Source organism: Zootoca vivipara, chromosome 6 (assembly GCF_965207765.1).
Source record: "Zootoca vivipara chromosome 6, rZooViv2.hap1.1, whole genome shotgun sequence".
Taxonomy (NCBI): Eukaryota; Metazoa; Chordata; class Lepidosauria; order Squamata; family Lacertidae; genus Zootoca; species Zootoca vivipara.
Window position 1 is genome coordinate 73,711,641 of NC_142589.1, and position 18,080 is coordinate 73,729,720.

Genomic DNA, 18,080 nt, shown 5'->3' on the forward strand with positions numbered 1-18,080 from the left:
AAGCTGCCTTTCCCAACCAGAGGCAATCAGGACAGAGAGCTGGGAGTGTACACCTCGCCAAGCCAAGCCGGAGAACAGGACAGACCGGAGAAGTGATTAAAAAGGGGGGGAAGACAATGAAGGCGGCCATAGAGCTCACCATCCCGATTGCCTTGTTGGCCACAGGTGGGTTGCCAACAGGGGAACTCCCTGCTGCTGCGAATAACCTTTCTTCTCCTTACACCCAAGAGAGAAGGCAGTCGTTCTGACTCCCGACTCCCTTAGGTAGAGTAACCAAGGCTGCGTACACACCATGGACTTAAAGCACAATCTCTCCGCCGCCCCCCCTTCCAAGAATCCTGGGAACTGTGGCTTACCTCTTCTCAGCACCCTTAACAAACTACAGTTTCCAGGATTCTTTGGGGCAGATATGCTTTAAAAGTATGGCATATGTGCAGCTTGAGAGCAACAGGAACGAAGGCTCCTGCACCTAAAACAATTGCACTGAAGACAGAATTTTGGTGGGCATTAGCTTGTCCTCTCTCAGTGCTACAGAGTGGAGAAAAGCTGTCCCCCACAAAATTCCCTCTTCCATTCCAGTATTAATGGTTCCACCCTTAGTAAGGGGCATTCTTTGTATCAGCGCCTTAATTATTCCTTCGCCTAATTCTCAAATTGAAATATGGCAACCTGTGGTTCCCGTTCCTCCAATTTTAACCACACTGTTTCTCTCCCACATCATGTACTGGAATCCGATCAGCCACAGGCTCATCTCCTAATTATCATCTACCGCACCCTTTCCAAGTTGGAAAAAGTAACGTGTATTCCTGGCTTTTAGCAACACCCATCATTGACCCTGTTCGCAGCATTCGATTCTACTGCTCCTTTCCTCCAGGTGGAAAGTGGACCCAAATTGGTTCTGACCCACAGTTCTTTCCCTCAAAAGCAGGTGCGGAATAGGGCCAGCTCTGGAGCTTGGTAAGGTCAGGCATTTGCCGAGGGGCGCCAAAATCAGCAAAGGGTCACTACCCCCCCCCCAAAAAAAATTCATTTGCATTCTCTCTTCTGACACAGAGCATTCAAAATAGTTAAAGATGATGTGTGAAAATTCTTAATTTTCACTGCCTGCCTATTCATTGTGCATTCAAGATTATTTGTGCTCATGGTGGTATCAACAATGTAGTTATCCATCCAGTTTTCAATACAGGTTGTGCCTTCCGAGTTTTCAGGGCAGACACGCAGCATGGCTTCCAAACCAGTACATGTTTCAGAACTTCCTTCTGATATCCTGAAACTCTTTATACAGTTGTACCTTGGCTCCCAAATGCCTTGGGAGTCAAACATTCCAGCTCCCAAACGACTGAAAACCCGAAGTGAGTGTTCTAGTTTTCGAACATTTTTTTGGAAGCTGAACATCCGGCACGGCTTCCGCTATTGCTTCCGGTGTGCCTGCGCAATCAGAAGCCGCGCCTTGGTTTCCGAACTTTTCAGAAGTCGAACGGACTTCCGGAACGGATTCCATTCGACTTCCGGGGTACGTTTGTACTGCAATCGCTCTCTGATTTGTTTCTCCATCCTACTTTTGTTGCTCTACATCAGAAGAGCAGCCCTCCAGAAAGAAATAATGCAATAAAACTGGGGAAGAATCACAAGGTGACTACTAAAGCAGAATGATATGTGGACAGTTCGGGATAAATCCACCATTCATGCAACTGTTATTGTTGCACAAACGACATGTTGCAGAACACATATAAATGCACAAAAACAGACCAGGTGGAAAGAAGCCCCCTGCAGGACTCCCTACAAGTGCCTTGCCACAGAGTCACACACACCCCACTACAAACACACACACACACCAAACTTTCGAATGGTACCATCATGGAATTAAAATCCAGGATTCCTAGCTTTACCTGCTCCAGTCGCTTCTCTTGCCGAATGGTTTCAGGGAGGCAACTCTGGAATCTCAGCTTGCATCCTGCCTTGCAGAGACCAGCATATGAACACATCGCAGTACAACCTCAGAAACACCAACCTACCCACACAAGTCAGTGGGAGATGTTAACTCTTCCTCCTCCGTTCCTCCACTGCCCTGGGCTGAAATGGGCTTATTGGTCAGCTTGGTGCTTATTTAATATACATGGTTTCTTGATTTGCACAAAGTCCATCAACACTTTTCAATGGGTCTTAGGCTGTGATACGAGCCCCACATGCCTGGCAGCAAAGCCAATTTAATTCTGAGTGGACATAGCTAGGATCATGCTGTTAAAGAACTACTTGCTTTTTATTGTTGCTTGAAGTGCCTATTCCACGGGTATTGCTTGGTTTTTTTGCTACGGTCCCATCATCCTACTACAGTGATGGCAAACCTATGACACGCATGTCAGACGTGACACGCAGAGCCCTCACTGCTGGCACGCGCCCCATCGGCCCATTCACGCTGTTGTTGTCGTTTTTGTTGTTGTTGTTGTTTTCCCCCCATTTGTTCTCCAGCTCCTCCTCACGCGACAGCTTGTCTCTGCTGTTAAAACCCGGATCCTTTGTTGTTGTTATTGTTGCTGGTAGCCAGAGATTGGTTTTTTAACCCGTTCTGTGCTGGGGGTTTTGGCGTTTTGGCAGACTATGTTGGTGTTGCGTGTTAGTTCCAGTGAAGGTATTATTCGTCATTTATTTCTGTTCTCTTTCCCCCCCCCCTAAAAGCGCAGCAGCTTTCGGGCATCCTTCCCAAAAAAGCAAAGCAACTTTTGCACACTCACCCCAAACAAAACCTCCAAAACTTTGGTCAGCAGCTCCCCCGAAAAAGCTCAACAACTCTGGGCACTCTGTGATAAATAAGGGTTCTTTTGTTTGGTTTGGTTAAATAATTAGTTTTTGGTTTATTAAATACAGTTATATATTAGAATTATACATTTTTATTATTTAAACTATAAATATCGCGAAATTATGGTTTTTTTCTCGAAGTGACATACCACCCAAGTTATGCTCGGTTTTTTGGCGAATTTTGACACACCAAGCTCAAAAGGTTGCCCATCACTGTCCTACTAGGTACTATACTAGTTTTAGTAGCATTTTGGTGCTGTTTGGAGTGCTTGCTTCCGTTTTGCTTTAAAACTGAGTTGTGATTTATTTGCTTGTGCGTATCATTCTGAACTCCTTTGTGAAACTTCTTCTATGAAGAGGAGCATATGCTTTTTTAAAATAAAATTTTAAAAGTTAATCAAATGTGTGTTTTTTTAAAAAATAATTAATTAATTTGAAAACAACCCAATCCTTGCCTTCAATAAAACACAGAGAGATGAGAAAATCCTTGTTCATTATTTTTTTTAAGGTAGGCATGTCCAGACATCGAGAAGGCCCCTGTACATTTAAGGCAGAGGTGGGGAAACTGAGGCCTGGGTACCAAATGTGGCACTTGAAGCACTTTCTGTCTGGCCCTCACAACTCTCTCCAAGCCACCCTCCCTCCCCAGGCCCACCCTCACTGTCCCTGCTTCACACCCTCCTTGTATTTTTTTTTCCTGGTTGGAATCTGTCCTTGAACTCTGATCACACTTCTTTCTTGGCTGGAGGGAGGCGGGTGGGAGTATGTTTGTGTGTGCGCAAATCCACCTTCTAAACAAAGGCATTTACTGCTTCACCCTCGTTTGCCTCTGGCCTCACCCACCACAGGCATGCGGGGGTTTTATATTCATTTTTGCTTTTCTAAAAGGGAGGGAAGGCAAAGTATCCCAAAGAAAGGCAACCTTGTGGCTGGTAGCTGATCTGAAGGAGGGCTTTCAACAGAGGTTGGGTGCCCATCCATCAGGGATTTTTTTTCAGCTGCAATTCCTGCTTTGCAGGGGCTCGGCTAGATGGCCCCTGAGGTTCCTTCCAATGTTGCCCCAGGAAGGTTCCCCATCCCCAGATTTAAGGGGTGCCCAGTTCCACAGGGGCATCTTATCCAAGCACTCGGGTGGGGAAATATGTCCTTGAAGGGGGTGAAAAAGACTCCTTTGCCAAATGTCATTTCAGCTTTGCTTCCTGAAGCTTGTGGCCTGTCTTGCCACAAGTGCCTGGGGACACGTGAGAATTGCACAAACCAGCAGCAACTCTGTGGCAGCAACGAGACCCTTTGCATGGAGGAAACACGAGCTACCTATGGTACGTGGCCCAGGGAAGGGGTTGCCAACTGACCTGGCCTGTGCATGTCCCTTGATCTGCAGAAATTGTCAGGGGATTCTTTTTTAAAAAAACAAAACATTTTTGCAGAGAGTTGTGCGTCACCACCTGCCTGCAATGTGGTCAGAGTGTGGGACTAGGACCTGCAAGACCAGAGTTCAAATCCCCACTCAGCCGTGAAGAAGGCATAAATACAATAATATATAAAATAAATCCAGCCACTGCACAGTCAAAAGCACAGGCACAGTGACACACTGAAAAAGTAGCAGCCCTTTGCTGTCCCAACAGGAAAAGTTGATCGATCACCATTCCCTCTAGGTGCCCCGCTAGCCTTAATGAACTGGGGTTCATCAAGCCTGTGTTTGGGCTGTGTTTTGCCCGGTGCGTCACCTCTGGTTGCGGTCACGATCCGTTCCAGGGTGACGTTCGCACCCCAAAAAGTCTGCAGCCAGAGCGATGCTTCTGCGCATGCGCGAAGCACGCAGAACGCTTCTGCGCATGCGCGCGTGGCGAAACCCGGAAGCAAACACTTGCGGGTTTGCCGCGTTCGTGAGCTGAAAAGACACAACCTGAAACAGACGCAACATGAAGTATGACTGTAGTCTTATCTCAGATCTCTATCACTTAAAAAAAAAAAATCCATGTGTGACCTTGGCTGGTTAGCTTTGTCTCCAGGCAAGAAGGGTCATTAGCTGCCCATTTAAGGGCTCCCTGGCCTGGCGTTTAACATTCAATTTGCTGCTTCAGAGGTTTATGTGTTTGTTTAAAGGAAGCATATGACTAAGTAGGAGAAGGTGCTCCTGTAGGTTAACATCGGGCAGGAAAACAGAGGTCAGTTCTGAGAAGCCTAGAGCCCTAGATCACCACCTTTTGGAACATTTCTCTTTGCAGAACTCAACAGGGAGGAGGAGGAGGATGGGTGCAAAAGCAGAATCAGCTGGCTCTGCCTGTCATTGGCTCTGGCTTCGCCGATTGTTGGTTTCCCTGCTGGGATGGCGCATCTTGTTTTGCAGCTTACTGCTATGCATATTTACCCCTAATATAGGGTTGCCATACAGTCATACCTCAGAAGTCAAACAGAACCCATTCTGGAAGACCATCTGACTTCCGAAACGTTCGACTTCCGAAGTGCGGCTTTTGATTGGCTGCAGGAAGCTCCTGCAGCCAATCAGAAGACGCAGAACCCCCATCAGACGTTCGGCTTCCAAAAGAACATTCGGAGACCAGAACAGTCACTTCTGGTTTTCAATCATTCAGGAGCCGGAACGTTCGACTCCCAAGGCGTTCGGGAGCTGAGGCACGACTGTATTTCAAAAAGCAAAAATCTGGACACAAAAAGTTGTTGAGGTTTTTTTTGGGGGGGGGAATCGCCCAAAAAGTTGTTTGGGGGAAATCGCCCAAAAACAACATTTCCTGATTCTGTTTTCAAAAAACCTAGACATTTTGCCTATTTTTGAAAACAAAATCCCCCTGGAAGTTAATTTTGCCACTGCAATCCAGGATGTGTCTGGGAAAACCTACCTAATATGGCAACCCTACCTAATATATGCCTTTTTATAAGTATTGTTCCGTTAGGTAACTGCATTGCAAAATTCGGATAACTGCAAATTCTGAAGGGTGGCTGTGTTTCGTCTCCTTTTTAAAAAAAGAGTGGATTTCATAAGCTCACATTTAGCCCCCTCCCTAGTGACCAGTGGGTTACTTGCTGTTTGTAAGCCTCATCATGAATCTTAGCTACCATCTTGCTGTGCCTTCCCTTCCCTAGGCCCTATAAGTGAGACCCTGAAGAGAGGGTGCACCACATCCCAGCACTGCCAGTCCTACTTCTCCACCCGCAGGGGCTTCGTATCGCGAAGCATCTACTGCTGTTCCGAAGACCTGTGCAACGATGTCCCCTACAATGGTAAGAGTCCCTGGAGTATGGTCAGCCCTGAAGTGGAAATTATCACACCTCTGAGCTCTCCAGAGACATGTGCGACACACTGGAAAGAGCTGCCTTGCTCACTTTCATGAGCCACTAACTATGGCCACGTTCACACCATAATTTAAAGCAATATGATACTGCTTTTTGCTTTCATGGCTTCACCCAAAGAATTCTGGGAGCTGTGATTTAAAAGTGCCAAGAGGTGACCCTTGATTCCCTCACAGAGCTAGCATCATTCCCTCTTCACAGGAAACTCTGGGAACTGTAGCTCAGGGAGGGAAATAGCAGTCTCCTAACAACTCTCGGCACCCTTAACAAACTACAGCTCCCAGAATTCTGTGGGAGAAGCCTTGGATGATTAAACTGGTATCATAATGCTTTAGATTTATGGTGTGAATGTGGCCTATCTCCTGCTCTCTGTATGGGACAGTCAGTGGTGTCAAATGTTTATTGTTATTTTGGTTTATTACCCATCCTTGATCAGGAGTCCCCAAATGGGTCACAGCCGTTTAATACAACAACACTTAAAACAGTTTGAAACAAATTAAGGTGGGTCCCAAATATATATATCTGTCAAGGGTCAAAGGCCAATGCAAGCACGAGTGTCCTCTGCAAATGACCAAAATATGTATAATGAAGGTGCCAGCCACACCTCTCTGGTGAGGGAACTCCACAACTCAGGAACTTCTGCAGAGAAGGCCCTCTGCCGGGTCACACTCACCCCAAACCTCTGAGGGAGGTGGAACCACCAAGAGGGTCTGCGTGAAAGGAAGTGGCCTTTTAGATATTTGGGGCCTACATTGTTTTTAGGGCTTTAAACATTGGCATGGGCTCCTTGACCACCTTCTGGACTACTGCTGCCACCCAAGCTCCTGAGGGAGGTGCAACCACCAGGAGGGCCTCTCAGAATGTAGATTTTGAGGTGCTATTTACTGAAGCCTTCCACAAGCAGTGCTCGTGGGCCTCAGAATTGGTGACCCTTCTTTTTTCTTGCCTTCCCACAGTCACGTACAGCACTGAACGCAACGGAGTGGAGTGTTACAGTTGCATAGGCAGTTTGGAGGAGTGTAATGGGACCAGAATTCCCACAGCCCAGTGCAGGGGTAAAGAGAACCGCTGCGTGGAAATCTCTCGCCAGTGGCTGCCAGGTAAACTATCTGAGAGGTGTTTTTGTGCCCTTCCAATTTGTCACTTCTTTCAAAATTCAGCCCCCCCCCCCACAGTTGCCCCAAAGCTATAACTGCTTCTATGGTTCCCCCGCTTTGATGTCAAAAGGCTTTTTGTACCTCCTCAAGCCCTGCTGGGGGGAAAAATCCATTTAAAATAATAATACAGTGGAACCTTGGTTCTCAAAGGGCTTAGTTGATGAACAAATCGGCTCCCGGACGCCGGAAACCCGGAAGTAAGTGTTCCAGTTTTTGAAAAAACTTTGGAAGCCGAACACCCAATGTGGTTGTTGGCCATTGTAGCCGGGGCAGCTGCACCAATCAGAAGCCGCGTCTTGGTTTTCGAACATTCCGGGAGTCGAAAGGACTTCCGGAACAGATTATGTTCAAGAACCAAGGTTCCACTGTAATAATAATAATTACTAAACTGCCCCCATCGGTACCCCACTGTGATGCCAAAAGGTGTTTGTTTGTTTTTGTGGGACTCCCAAAATTTGCCGTTAAAAAAATAATAATTGTGTGTGTGTACAAGTTTTACCAAGCACTTCTGTAGATCCTCAGCTGTGGTTCTGGGATGCCGAAAGGTTTTTGCGATTCCCCGACTCCCCAGAGTGTAGAAATAAAGGAAGGGAAAGCCACACTCACTTTGCACTTTGGTATGTTGGCCCTGCCCACTTTGGCATGGGGGCAGCGGGCCCCAGCCCTTGGCCCCAAAAATGCTTAGCCACCTCTGATAGAAACAGAGGTGTGTCTGCTTAAGAACCCCTGCTGGTTTTGGTGGCAGAAGCCATGTGTACATTGCAAAAGATCTCAGGTGGATTCTAGGGCGCACTCTCAGTTCATGTGGGGCAATGGCCTGGCCTCTCCAGTGTCCCATGTGAACTGGCGGTGTGCTGGTGGTGCCTACTGGAACTGGAGGAGCAGAAGGAGAGGAGACCAATGGAAAGTGGAACCAGAGCCATTGAGAGGCGGAGGCATCCCCTGGCTGGTTGTAAGTGTGCATTGCACTGCAGGAGAAAATCAAGGAGTCCTGCGTGGTTGTCAACTCACTGCGAATGCAGCCTGAATGCCATTGAGCTCCTCTATAGTGTGCTTGGCATACAGAATAACCCAGCCCTTCACTCAAATACACTCCCCAACAGCCATTGGCAATGATCTTTGACACCCTCCTCTGTTTCCACAGGAACAGGTCTGGTGGAGCCCATCATCAAAGGCTGTGGGAATTACCCCAAAGAGGAAACGCTCTTGGCATACAGCATAGGAGGCAAAATCAGCTACGTGGCCATCCGTGTCTGTGAAGGTTCCAGGTGCAACAACAGCTCTTTCACAGGTAACTCTGGGTTGCAGGTTTACTGGGATGACCCAAACTGGAGCGGCAGGAGTCTTCAGCCAATTTCGACTCAAATGTGCATGCCAAAACTAAAATGAAACTTTGGGTGCTTTGTGTTTAAAATTTCATCCCCGTATATTCATGCATCACTGAGGACTTTGAAACCAAAATTTGAAAATTGCAAAAACTCAGAAGTCCAGTTTTTTAAAAAAAGAATATCCCTGGATTGCATAGATGTATTTTTAAAGTCCTTTTGGCTCACATGTCCGTCCGTCCATATTCCCCCCACCCCATATAAAAATATCCCACTCACAAAAAGCAGCATTATTAGGCAGTAAATATCTGTGAACAAGACTGGGCAATATTTGTTATTATATTTAATAATAATAATAAATTTGTATCCCACAAGGGCCAGAAAACTTGGGGGGCAAAGCAGTTTCCCCAAATGTGGATTAACTACCCCCCTACAAGTAAGCACACAGGCAAGAATCCAACACAATAGCTTTCGCTCTCTCTCTCTCTTGCTCTCTCTCTCGCTCTCTCTCTCTCTCTCTCTCGCTCTCTCTCCCCCTCCCCCCCCCAGCATCTCTGATCCTGGAAATAGTATATGGTCATCCCTGAATAATAGCCATGAATTTGCCCCTGCATTACATCAAAACTCCTCCACTCTCACTCTCTCTGTATGACTGTGTCAGAAATGGAATCCAGGAATTTCTGGTTCCTAATTTTGTCCCACATGTCATTCTGGCCTCAAAAAATGCAAATAGCAGCTGTGGGGAGATGAGGTTTGTGTTGGGGCTGGAAGAGACAGAGTTAAACTCCTCATTCCCACAGTCCAGAGGCTGCTCAGCTCTCCTAACAGCTGCTATTTGCAGAGCAAATAAACAAAATCATGCTAATTGTCACACCTAATTTGGCCCTTACTGAAAAAGACTTTTGTCTCCTACCTTTCAGGATTTTCCGTGAGGGAACTCAACGGGCTGGTGTGTTACAGCTGCCTAGATGCAGGAAATGATGAATGCAGCGCAGAGAATCTGCAACTCATGAACTGCATGGGAAACATGGACCATTGCATGAATGTCATAGGTAAGAGATGGTGCAAGATTTATGGCAATAGGTGGAGGAGGCTTTTGAGTAGGCAGTGCCTCCTCAGGTGGTAGTAATGATAATTATCTTACACTTCTAAAGTGCCTAACATTTTCTAAGTGTTGTATCTATATTAAAAGATAGGGCTGTCCCTGCCCACAGGCACACAATCTGATAGGCATGATACGAAAGGAAAAGGGAATGGGGAGGGTAAAGGAAAGCAAGCACCAGAGCAGGTGTGCCTTCACTTGCTAGTGGATGGGGCCAGGTTGGTTTCCTCTTTGTTGTGATCCTAAAATACCTTCTGAGGTCCACCTCACATGTACCAATCACGGTACTAGCCAAGGTCAGTTCTCAAGATGGCTTACTTGCAGCACTGGAAAGCCCAAATGGTTTAAGAATGCAAGCATACATGCACACCAATTAATACACAGCATGATAATAAACTACCTTGGCCCAGTATACCTGAAGGAGCATCTCCACCCCCATCATTCAGCCCGGACAATCACGTCCAGCTCCGGGGGCCTTCTGGTGATTCCCTCACTGTGAGAGGTGAGGTTACAGAGAACCAGGGAGAGGGCCCTCCCGTCAGATGTCAAAGAGATAAACAACTACCTGAATTTTAGAATACATCTGAAGGCAGCCCTGTTTAGGTTTTAATGTTTGATGTTTTATCGTGTTTTTAATATTCTGTTGGAAGCCAACCAGAGCGGCTGGGGAAACCCAGCCAGATGGGCGAAGTATAAATAATAACTTATTATGGTGATGATGATCCCACAGCCAGGGCCAGCCCAAGATATTTTGGCACCTGAAGCAAACCACAAAATGGTACTCCCCACCCCCTGCCCAGGGAAGGAAGTGTGAGTGAAGATCTACATCAGGAGCAATCGGGGAGACAAATCAACCTTATCCAGTGGGGGACATGGGAGTCAAAGGGTTTCACAGCAGGGAAATGGGCCCATTCTGAATCATGCCAGGCAGGTACAGAGCCCAGGAGAGCCCATGGGGCAGCCAGGAGACATTCCCAGCTCTACCTGAAGATGTCAAAGGTTGAACCTGAGACCTTCAGCATTCAAAGCTGATGAGTTACGGCCCTTCCTCACAGTCCTGTCACATCCTGGCCCTTCCAGCTTCTGGTTACAGGAAGCTACGAGTAAGTTCATTTTCCCCAAACACAAGGAATGCATGATTAGGATTCAAGACAAAGGATGGATGAGAAATTTGATTCAGGATGCATTTAAAGCCGAATCAATCAAATCCGCACTTTCTGAAACAATATGCAAACCGAAACACAGCCATCCTACAAAATTCATACTTATCTGAATTTTGCAGTGCAGTTCTCCAATCAAGTAATGTTTATAAGAATACATGAATTAGGGGAGAGTGTGCATTAAAATGAAGCTATAAAATGCATTGGATACTTACCTGTCAGGGGAGACACCTTGATCATTGGATACAAAAATGCATTAGATTGTAGAGAATTGCTTGCCTAAAATGTGTCACATTAGTAAAAAAAATGCCTGGAACAATGTTTTTGTTAGGAGAAAATTGCCCTGAAATGCTGGTGAATTTCCATGAATATATATATTCATGTATATTAGGTCCAACTCACATGTACCAAAATAAAAAAATTCCTTCAGTAGCACCTTAAAGACCAACTAAGTTTATATTTTGGTATGAGCTTTCGTGTGCATGCACACTTCTTCAGATACACTAGAAACAGAATCACGTGTACCAATCACGGTACTAGCCAAGGTCAGTTCTCGAGATGGCTTACTTGCAGCACTGGAAAGCCCAAATGGTTTAAGAACGTAAGCATACATGCACACCAATTAATACACAGCATGATAATAAACGACCTATATATCATATATACCATATATACCAGTATATATAGGCAGCAGAAATGTAAGAACTGAATTTAAGATTGGGGGAATGAGTAACAGAGAGAAATTAAATTGACCAACACTCCTATCCCTACTCATATGATCTGATCCCTCGTCCTGGGAAGATAATTGGCAATGCAACTCCCTTCCCTCCTCTCCTCTCTTCCAACGCAGATTACGTCCGCGGCGCCACCCTCCGAGCTGGCTGCGCCAACCAGCAGCTCTGCCAGGATATGGTCTTCTATGGAACACTGCTGCCCAAGCTTCCCGTCAGCTACGTGACCTGCTGCCAGGGCCCCTTCTGCAATGGAGCGCCAGGCCAGGGTGAAAGGAGAGGCAAAGGCATCCTCATCGCCCTGCTGGCAGCCCCACTGTTCATAGCCCTGAACTAAACCACAAATGCCTTCTTCGCCCGTCTGCCCCCGTCCCAAATGCCAAACTCCTTTAGATCAGCTGCCGCAGAAAGGCAATTGCTCTGTCCCAGGTTAGCAGTGCCCCACCTGCATCACCCAGGTGTGTCTTTCTTTGGTAACGTGATGGGAGCAGGACTTCTGGAACTCTTCCTACCCATAAGGCCGTCCTTCTTAGCCCTGCCAGGTTTCAATGAACTTCGCCAACCCTCCCACAACAACTCAAAAGGACGCAGCCCACAAGAGGTCAAGCTGTTTGCTTCCTTAAATTTCCACCCACGTCCGGTGCAACCACTCGGGATTACTTGCTCCGGGAGCTTTAATAAGATTATGTGATGGAAAAACCAGGCCATCTCTCATGGCCCCTGAGCCACCCCCTTGAGTGTGAAAAGGACTTTTAACGTCACGTTTTGTATTTCCCTTTTTTGTAGCGGCTGCCTCTCTCAACTCATTTCAGAAAGTTGGGAGGGAGGGAGGGGAATAAGCAGGCAGAAAACCAAATAAATGGCTTGGAAATCAGTGGCACAGCTGGGTTAGTTCCAGCCTCGGATCCAGGGAGATTAATTTCTAATTCATTTCTGCAGATTTCACGCCAGCGGCTGGTCTGTTTCTTGGCAGGACCATCTTCGGCAGTAGCAGATTGCAAGCTCCAACCTTGCAGTGTCTCTAGTTTGGCCAGAAAAGGCAAGGCTTTAAATACACTCTCCCTGGAAGATTTCCCCCCTACTTTTCCCCACCCCAAAAAAAAAACTTTCTAACATTCGTTATAACCCCAGATGGATGGGGTAGAAATAATATTATTATTATTATTATTATTATTCGGATGAGGGGTTGCACAGGCAAATGAGCTGCAATCTGACTGAAGATGGGTCATCCCAATACAATGGTACCTCGGAAGTCAAACGGAGTCCGTTCTGGAAGTCCGTTTGACTTCCAAAACATTCGGAAACCAAGGCATGGCTTCCGATTGGCTGCAGGAAGCTCCTGCAGCCAATCAGAAGCCACAGAAGCCGCGCCCGATGTTCGGGTTCCAAAGAACGTTTGCAGACTGCAACAATCACTTCCGAGTTTGTGGCATTTGGGAGCCAAAATGTTTGACTCGCAAGGCGTTTGCAAACCAAGGTACGACTGTACATCATAAAAGCATCTTTGGGACAAAGGAAAAGTGGGGAGGATTGGGGAGTCCCAGGGCAATCCAGGTTCAAATTCCTGCTCATCCTGAAAGCAAATTTGGTGATGTTGGGCCAGATTCTCACTTTCAACCCAGCCTACCCCATAGGGTTGTTGAAATGATAAAACAGGAGGGAGGACAGGGGAAAAATATAACTGCATAAATCAGGCATCCCCAAACTCGGCCCTCCAGATGTTTTGGAACTACAACTCCCACCATCCCTAGCTAACAGGACCAGTGGTCAAGGATGATGGGAATTGTAGTTCTAAAACATCTGGAGGGCCAAGTTTGGGGGTGCCTGGCATAAATGAATGAAGATGGATGGCGAAATACAGAAAGGAGGCTGACTAAGGGCGCATCCACACTCCTGCTTGTCCCATGCCTTGAAAGCTTGGGTCCAAGTAGTTCTCCAATTGTCCCGTGCTTTATAGGCATGTGTCTGAGCAGTTTTTTGTTTGCCCTGCTGCTTTCCCGGGAAAGCCCTCTCTTTAGCGCAGAATCGGAGCAAATGTTGAGCAGTAAAGAGTGGTTTTTCCCAGGGGGGAAGAGACACGACAAGCAGAATTCTGGATGATCCCAGAGGTCACTTCCAGGCAGGGGATGGTGATGATTTGCAATAATTTAACATGCAACATTAAAAATGGCTTAAGACAACTTATAGTAAAAGGGCCATTCACATATTGCAAGTAGGGTGTTGGCAACAGTTTGTTTCTTTTTAACTGAAGGTCCCAGGATATCCATGCACATGCATGACAACTTGCGCTCATGTTGCTATTGGGATGGTCATGCGCAATCGTGATTTCAACACTGGTTGTGCCTGCAAAGGTTTTGGGGTGATCATACAGCTTCCTATCCAATCAGTGCCTAGCCCGCAACTTCCTAGTGAAATCCCATAACTTTTTACACCACAAATGTTCTGGTTTGCTTTCCTTCTGCTATTTGTTGCACCATAGCCCTTCTGGACAGCAATAATAAATTCAGCATGAATGCACTATTGTTGTGTCAAGACTGTGTTGCAGAATACATCCACAGTAAGACGCCAGCCTCAAGGGTCCCTTGCTTGATTTCTCCCGGAAAGGGTAAATTCAAATTAAATTGCCAACAATGCCCTGCAGATGCTGTTTTTTAAAAAGTGTTGCACACTTGAAGTGCCCCCATGATAGATACCTACGGTATCTGGAAGCACCCAGAGAGAAAGGGGGGTGGGGGTGACCAGTTAAGCCCAAAACAGCACATGGAGTAACAATATTTAAAACAGTTGCTATATTGCAAGTTGACGGGTGGATCTTGGCTTTGAAGGTTTAGAGTTTTCTGTGTCTGTTCCTCAGAACTGGGGGGTGGGGGTCCTCATAAGCTTGTCAATAGTTCCTTGTTAAGATCAAGAAGGGCAAACAAGGGCCACATTCACACCATACGTTTACATTGCTTTGATAGAGCTTTAAATTAGCCATGGCTTCCCCCAAAGCATTTAGGGAGCTGTCGTCGATTAAGGGTACTGAGAACTGTTCCCCTCCCAAAGAGACCATACCCATCTTCACAGAGGACTCTGGGAATTGTAGCTCTGTGAGAGGAATAAAGGGCCTCCTAGCAGCTCTCAGAACCCTTAAGAAACTACAGTTCCCACAATTCTTTGGGGGAAGCGGTGCCCTAGGTTCCTCCCTAACCAAGGTCTCTCTCTTACCTTGGACTCTGCTTTGAGATGCAAGGCTTTCTGGCTGGAGATACCATCCTCTTCTCTTCAGGAGTGACTCAGTTTCCCACTTCCCTGCATTCCTTCCTCCTTTGAGGAGGAAGGGCTGAAACCGCCCTAAAAATAACCAGATGCCAGCGACTGTTCCGGAGCCAACTCCGCTCTGCTTTGCCAAAAAACACCACTCTGATTCCAAGCTCTCGGCACAGTTCCCACAGTCATTTTTTCATCTTCCAGAGTTAACGAGGGCCCTCCCCCAAACCCAGTAGGTTGCTGTGCCTCATTATTATCCTAATTACCTTGCATCATGGGAGGGTACAGCCTTTTTATGAAACATGCTGTTTGGCTGCAGCTCAGCCCTGATGGTTTTAATCCACATCTGTAAGCGAAGGAGCAGCTTCCAAAGGGGGTTGGGAGACAATGCACTAAGGCTCTTCCCTGTCTTGCTTGCACAAAGACTACGCCGTGGTTAGGTGCCGAACTTCCAGAGAAGTTGTTCGTCGATCATCCACCCTGATTTGTTTGCAGGGAGGTTGGAGACTGTGTTGGCTGCTTAATGAGCCTCCTTTCTGTGCGGAGGTGAGATGCCGTTGCATCACAGGAAGTGTCAGACACTTTCCAGCACATCTTCCCATCACTTTCCTTCTTGCACAACCCAAAGTGGGTTTGTTACGCAGGAACTCCCAACCAACTTCTCTCACCCTTTTAAGAATGGCTGCTAGCCAAGGTGACTGTTCTACACCCACAGTATGCCTCTGAAAGCCAGCTTCTGAGATGCACAGGTGCGGAGAATGCAGTTGTGCTCAGGCCCGGCTTCCTGGCTCCCCATAGGCATCTGGTTGGGCACTGTGAGAACAGCAATGGATTAGATGGGCCTTTGGTTTGATCCAGCAAAACTCTCCTTATGTCCTATTGCTGGGGAGGAGAACCTCACACCCAGGGTGTGTGTGGAATGCAACCTGCCATGTCTCTTTCTGGCCCTTGGGTCTCTCTCCTTACCATCATTCTTCTCTCTCGGCCAGTTAGAAAGGATCCCAAGTGACAAGGCAGGGAAAGAGCTCCGCCAGAGATTTAGGAGAGTCCCTGTGCGCTTTGGGTTTTGAAAATCCAAAAACATGCCTTTTGGGTGGGAGTGGGGGAGAGAGACATCATTTAATAAAATAGGAATATAGGAAGCTGCTTTATATTGAGTCAAATTACTGATCCATCTAGCTTAGTATGTTGGAATAGCTCAGCCAGTAGAGCATGAGACTCTTAATCTCAGCGTTGTGGGTTCAAGCCCCATGTTGGGCAAAAAAATTCCTGCATTGCAGGCAGTTGGACGAGATGATCTTCATGGTCCCTTCCAACGCTGCAGTTCTATAACTTGATAATTCTGCAGCAGCTGTCCGGGATCTCAGGCAATATTTTCTCCCAGACCTACCGAGAAATGGCAAGGACTGAACCTGAGACCTTCTGCATGCAAAGCAAATGCTAAACAGGAGGGAGGTGTGCATTTGTAGCCGTAAGTGAGCCTATTTTGAAACTAATACTTCTGACGGTCTTTGCCAAAAGCTGGCATCGGATCCCATAGGAACACATCATTGTCTTGGCTTGCTACAGTGGCGGAGCTTCATGCTCCGGCACCGGGGGGGGGGGGCGGAGAGCAGGCAGGGATCGCGCTGCTGGGGGCGGTGTGCTCCCCTCTCACTCCTCTTCATCCACCAGTGGCTTGCTAACACAAACAAGTCGTAATTATTTCCCACTGCCAAATGTTAGGAGGGATGGAGCAGGCCTGTGCGTGCGCGCGCACATTTAAGAAATGTAAGGGCTGCAGCTCAGTGACTGAGCATCTACTTTGCATACAAAATATCGCAGGTTCAATTCCTGGCATCTCCAGGTGGAGTTGGGAAAGTCACTTACCCATAGCTGCCAAGTTCTCTCTTTTTTTAAGGGAAATTCCCTTATGCTGAATAGGCTTCCTCACGAGAAAAGGGAAAACTTGGCAGCTATGCTTACCTGAAGCCCTAGATAACTGCTGCCAGTCAGAGCCACAGAAAACACAGATAAGTCAATAGTTTGTCTTGTGGCATAAGCAACCTCCCGTGTTCCACACACACACCCTGTCTCTCTCTCTCTCTCTCTCTCTCTCTCTCTCTCTGTGTGTGTGTGTGTGTGTGCACGTGCACGCACACACACTTATATCTTACCTCATACACACAAACACTTGCAGAACTAATTTATTGGGCTGGCGTCTCCGTCAGGTTTCGCTTGCCATAATATATATGCATAATTCCTTAGGCTCACTGTCACTGTGGCCAAACTGGTTTTGCAGGGTTTTAGAGCAGCAAAATTAAAAACTAAAGCAACTTGTTTAATAAGAGGTAAAAGTAAACACTGCCACCAGTGTTCCTTCTTTCAAGTGGCCTTCAGTTCCGGGGGGGGGGGGGCTGAATGGTTGAAGCCTCTCCAAAAAACGGGACTTGCCGTAATGACAAGCAACGCTGCACTCAGAATGGTGCTCTCTGACAACTTGAAGGTTTTTTTTTTATCAGGATCTAAATCTCTTAATTGTTGGCAATATTGAACAGCGGGTCCTTCTAGATGTGGATGACACATCTGCTGTTCTGCTTTTGGCCTGTGGAATAGCAACTTTCCAGATTTCTAATAATCTGGAGTTAAGCAAACCGTCCTTCCCATGGTGCAGAATCATCCAATAGAAATATAGTGTGGAAACATCCAGCAGAAATCATGAGAATGATTGTGAACCTGGAAAAGGTAATATTTTGTCTTCCCAACCTACAGGCTTTGGTTTTTGTTGAGGTGTCCCTTAACACAAGGACAGATCGTGAAGCTGAAGCTCCAATACTTTGGCCACCTCATGAGAAGAGAAGACTCCCTGGAAAAGACCCTGATGTTGGGAAAGATTGAGGGCACTAGGAGAAGGGGACGACAGAGGACGAGATGGTTGGACAGTGTTCTCGAAGCTACCAACATGAGTCTGACCAAACTGCGGGAGGCAGTGCAAGACAGGAGTGCCTGGTATGCTCTGGTTCATGGGGTCACGAAGAGTCGGACATGGCTAAACGACTAAACAACAACAACCCTTAACACAGCCACATTTGAGACTTGTATCTGTGAGCCTGCATGGATGTCCCTCATGCAGGCAGTGAGAAGATGAGACGCTTAGAAATCAAATGCCCACTCTAGCCAAGAAACGGCATTGCATGTGAACTGTAGGTGTGGGAGCCGCCCCTCCCAAAGCACCCTATTTTGACATTGTATGTTTTATTTATTGTTTATTT

At 46.9% G+C, this 18,080-nt stretch overlaps 2 protein-coding genes across 5 annotated transcripts in view; one reads left to right on the top strand and one right to left on the bottom strand.

Moving 5' to 3' along the window:
* The window catches only part of LOC118087731 (urokinase plasminogen activator surface receptor), a 30,001-nt gene extending 14,672 nt beyond the window's left edge, over positions 1-15,329 (bottom strand). For 2 of the 4 annotated variants that reach the window (XM_035120674.3, XM_088672596.1), the window contains exon 1: positions 1,890-2,409. The gene's annotated coding sequence lies outside the window, so the exon portion shown is untranslated. Of the gene's footprint in view, positions 1-1,889; positions 2,410-9,500; positions 9,602-14,787 lie in introns of those variants that run through there. The other 2 variants (XM_035120670.3, XM_035120668.3) reach the window with 2 other exon arrangements.
* On the top strand, positions 36-12,126 carry LOC118087732 (urokinase plasminogen activator surface receptor-like). Its single transcript, XM_035120675.3, has 7 exons — positions 36-165; positions 3,987-4,115; positions 5,899-6,036; positions 7,062-7,205; positions 8,407-8,553; positions 9,508-9,639; positions 11,700-12,126. The coding sequence occupies exons 1-7, from the start codon at positions 117-119 to the stop codon at positions 11,915-11,917; spliced, it is 957 nt and encodes a 318-aa protein (XP_034976566.2). The 5' UTR covers positions 36-116; the 3' UTR covers positions 11,918-12,126.
* Positions 15,330-18,080: the final 2,751 nt, after the last annotated feature.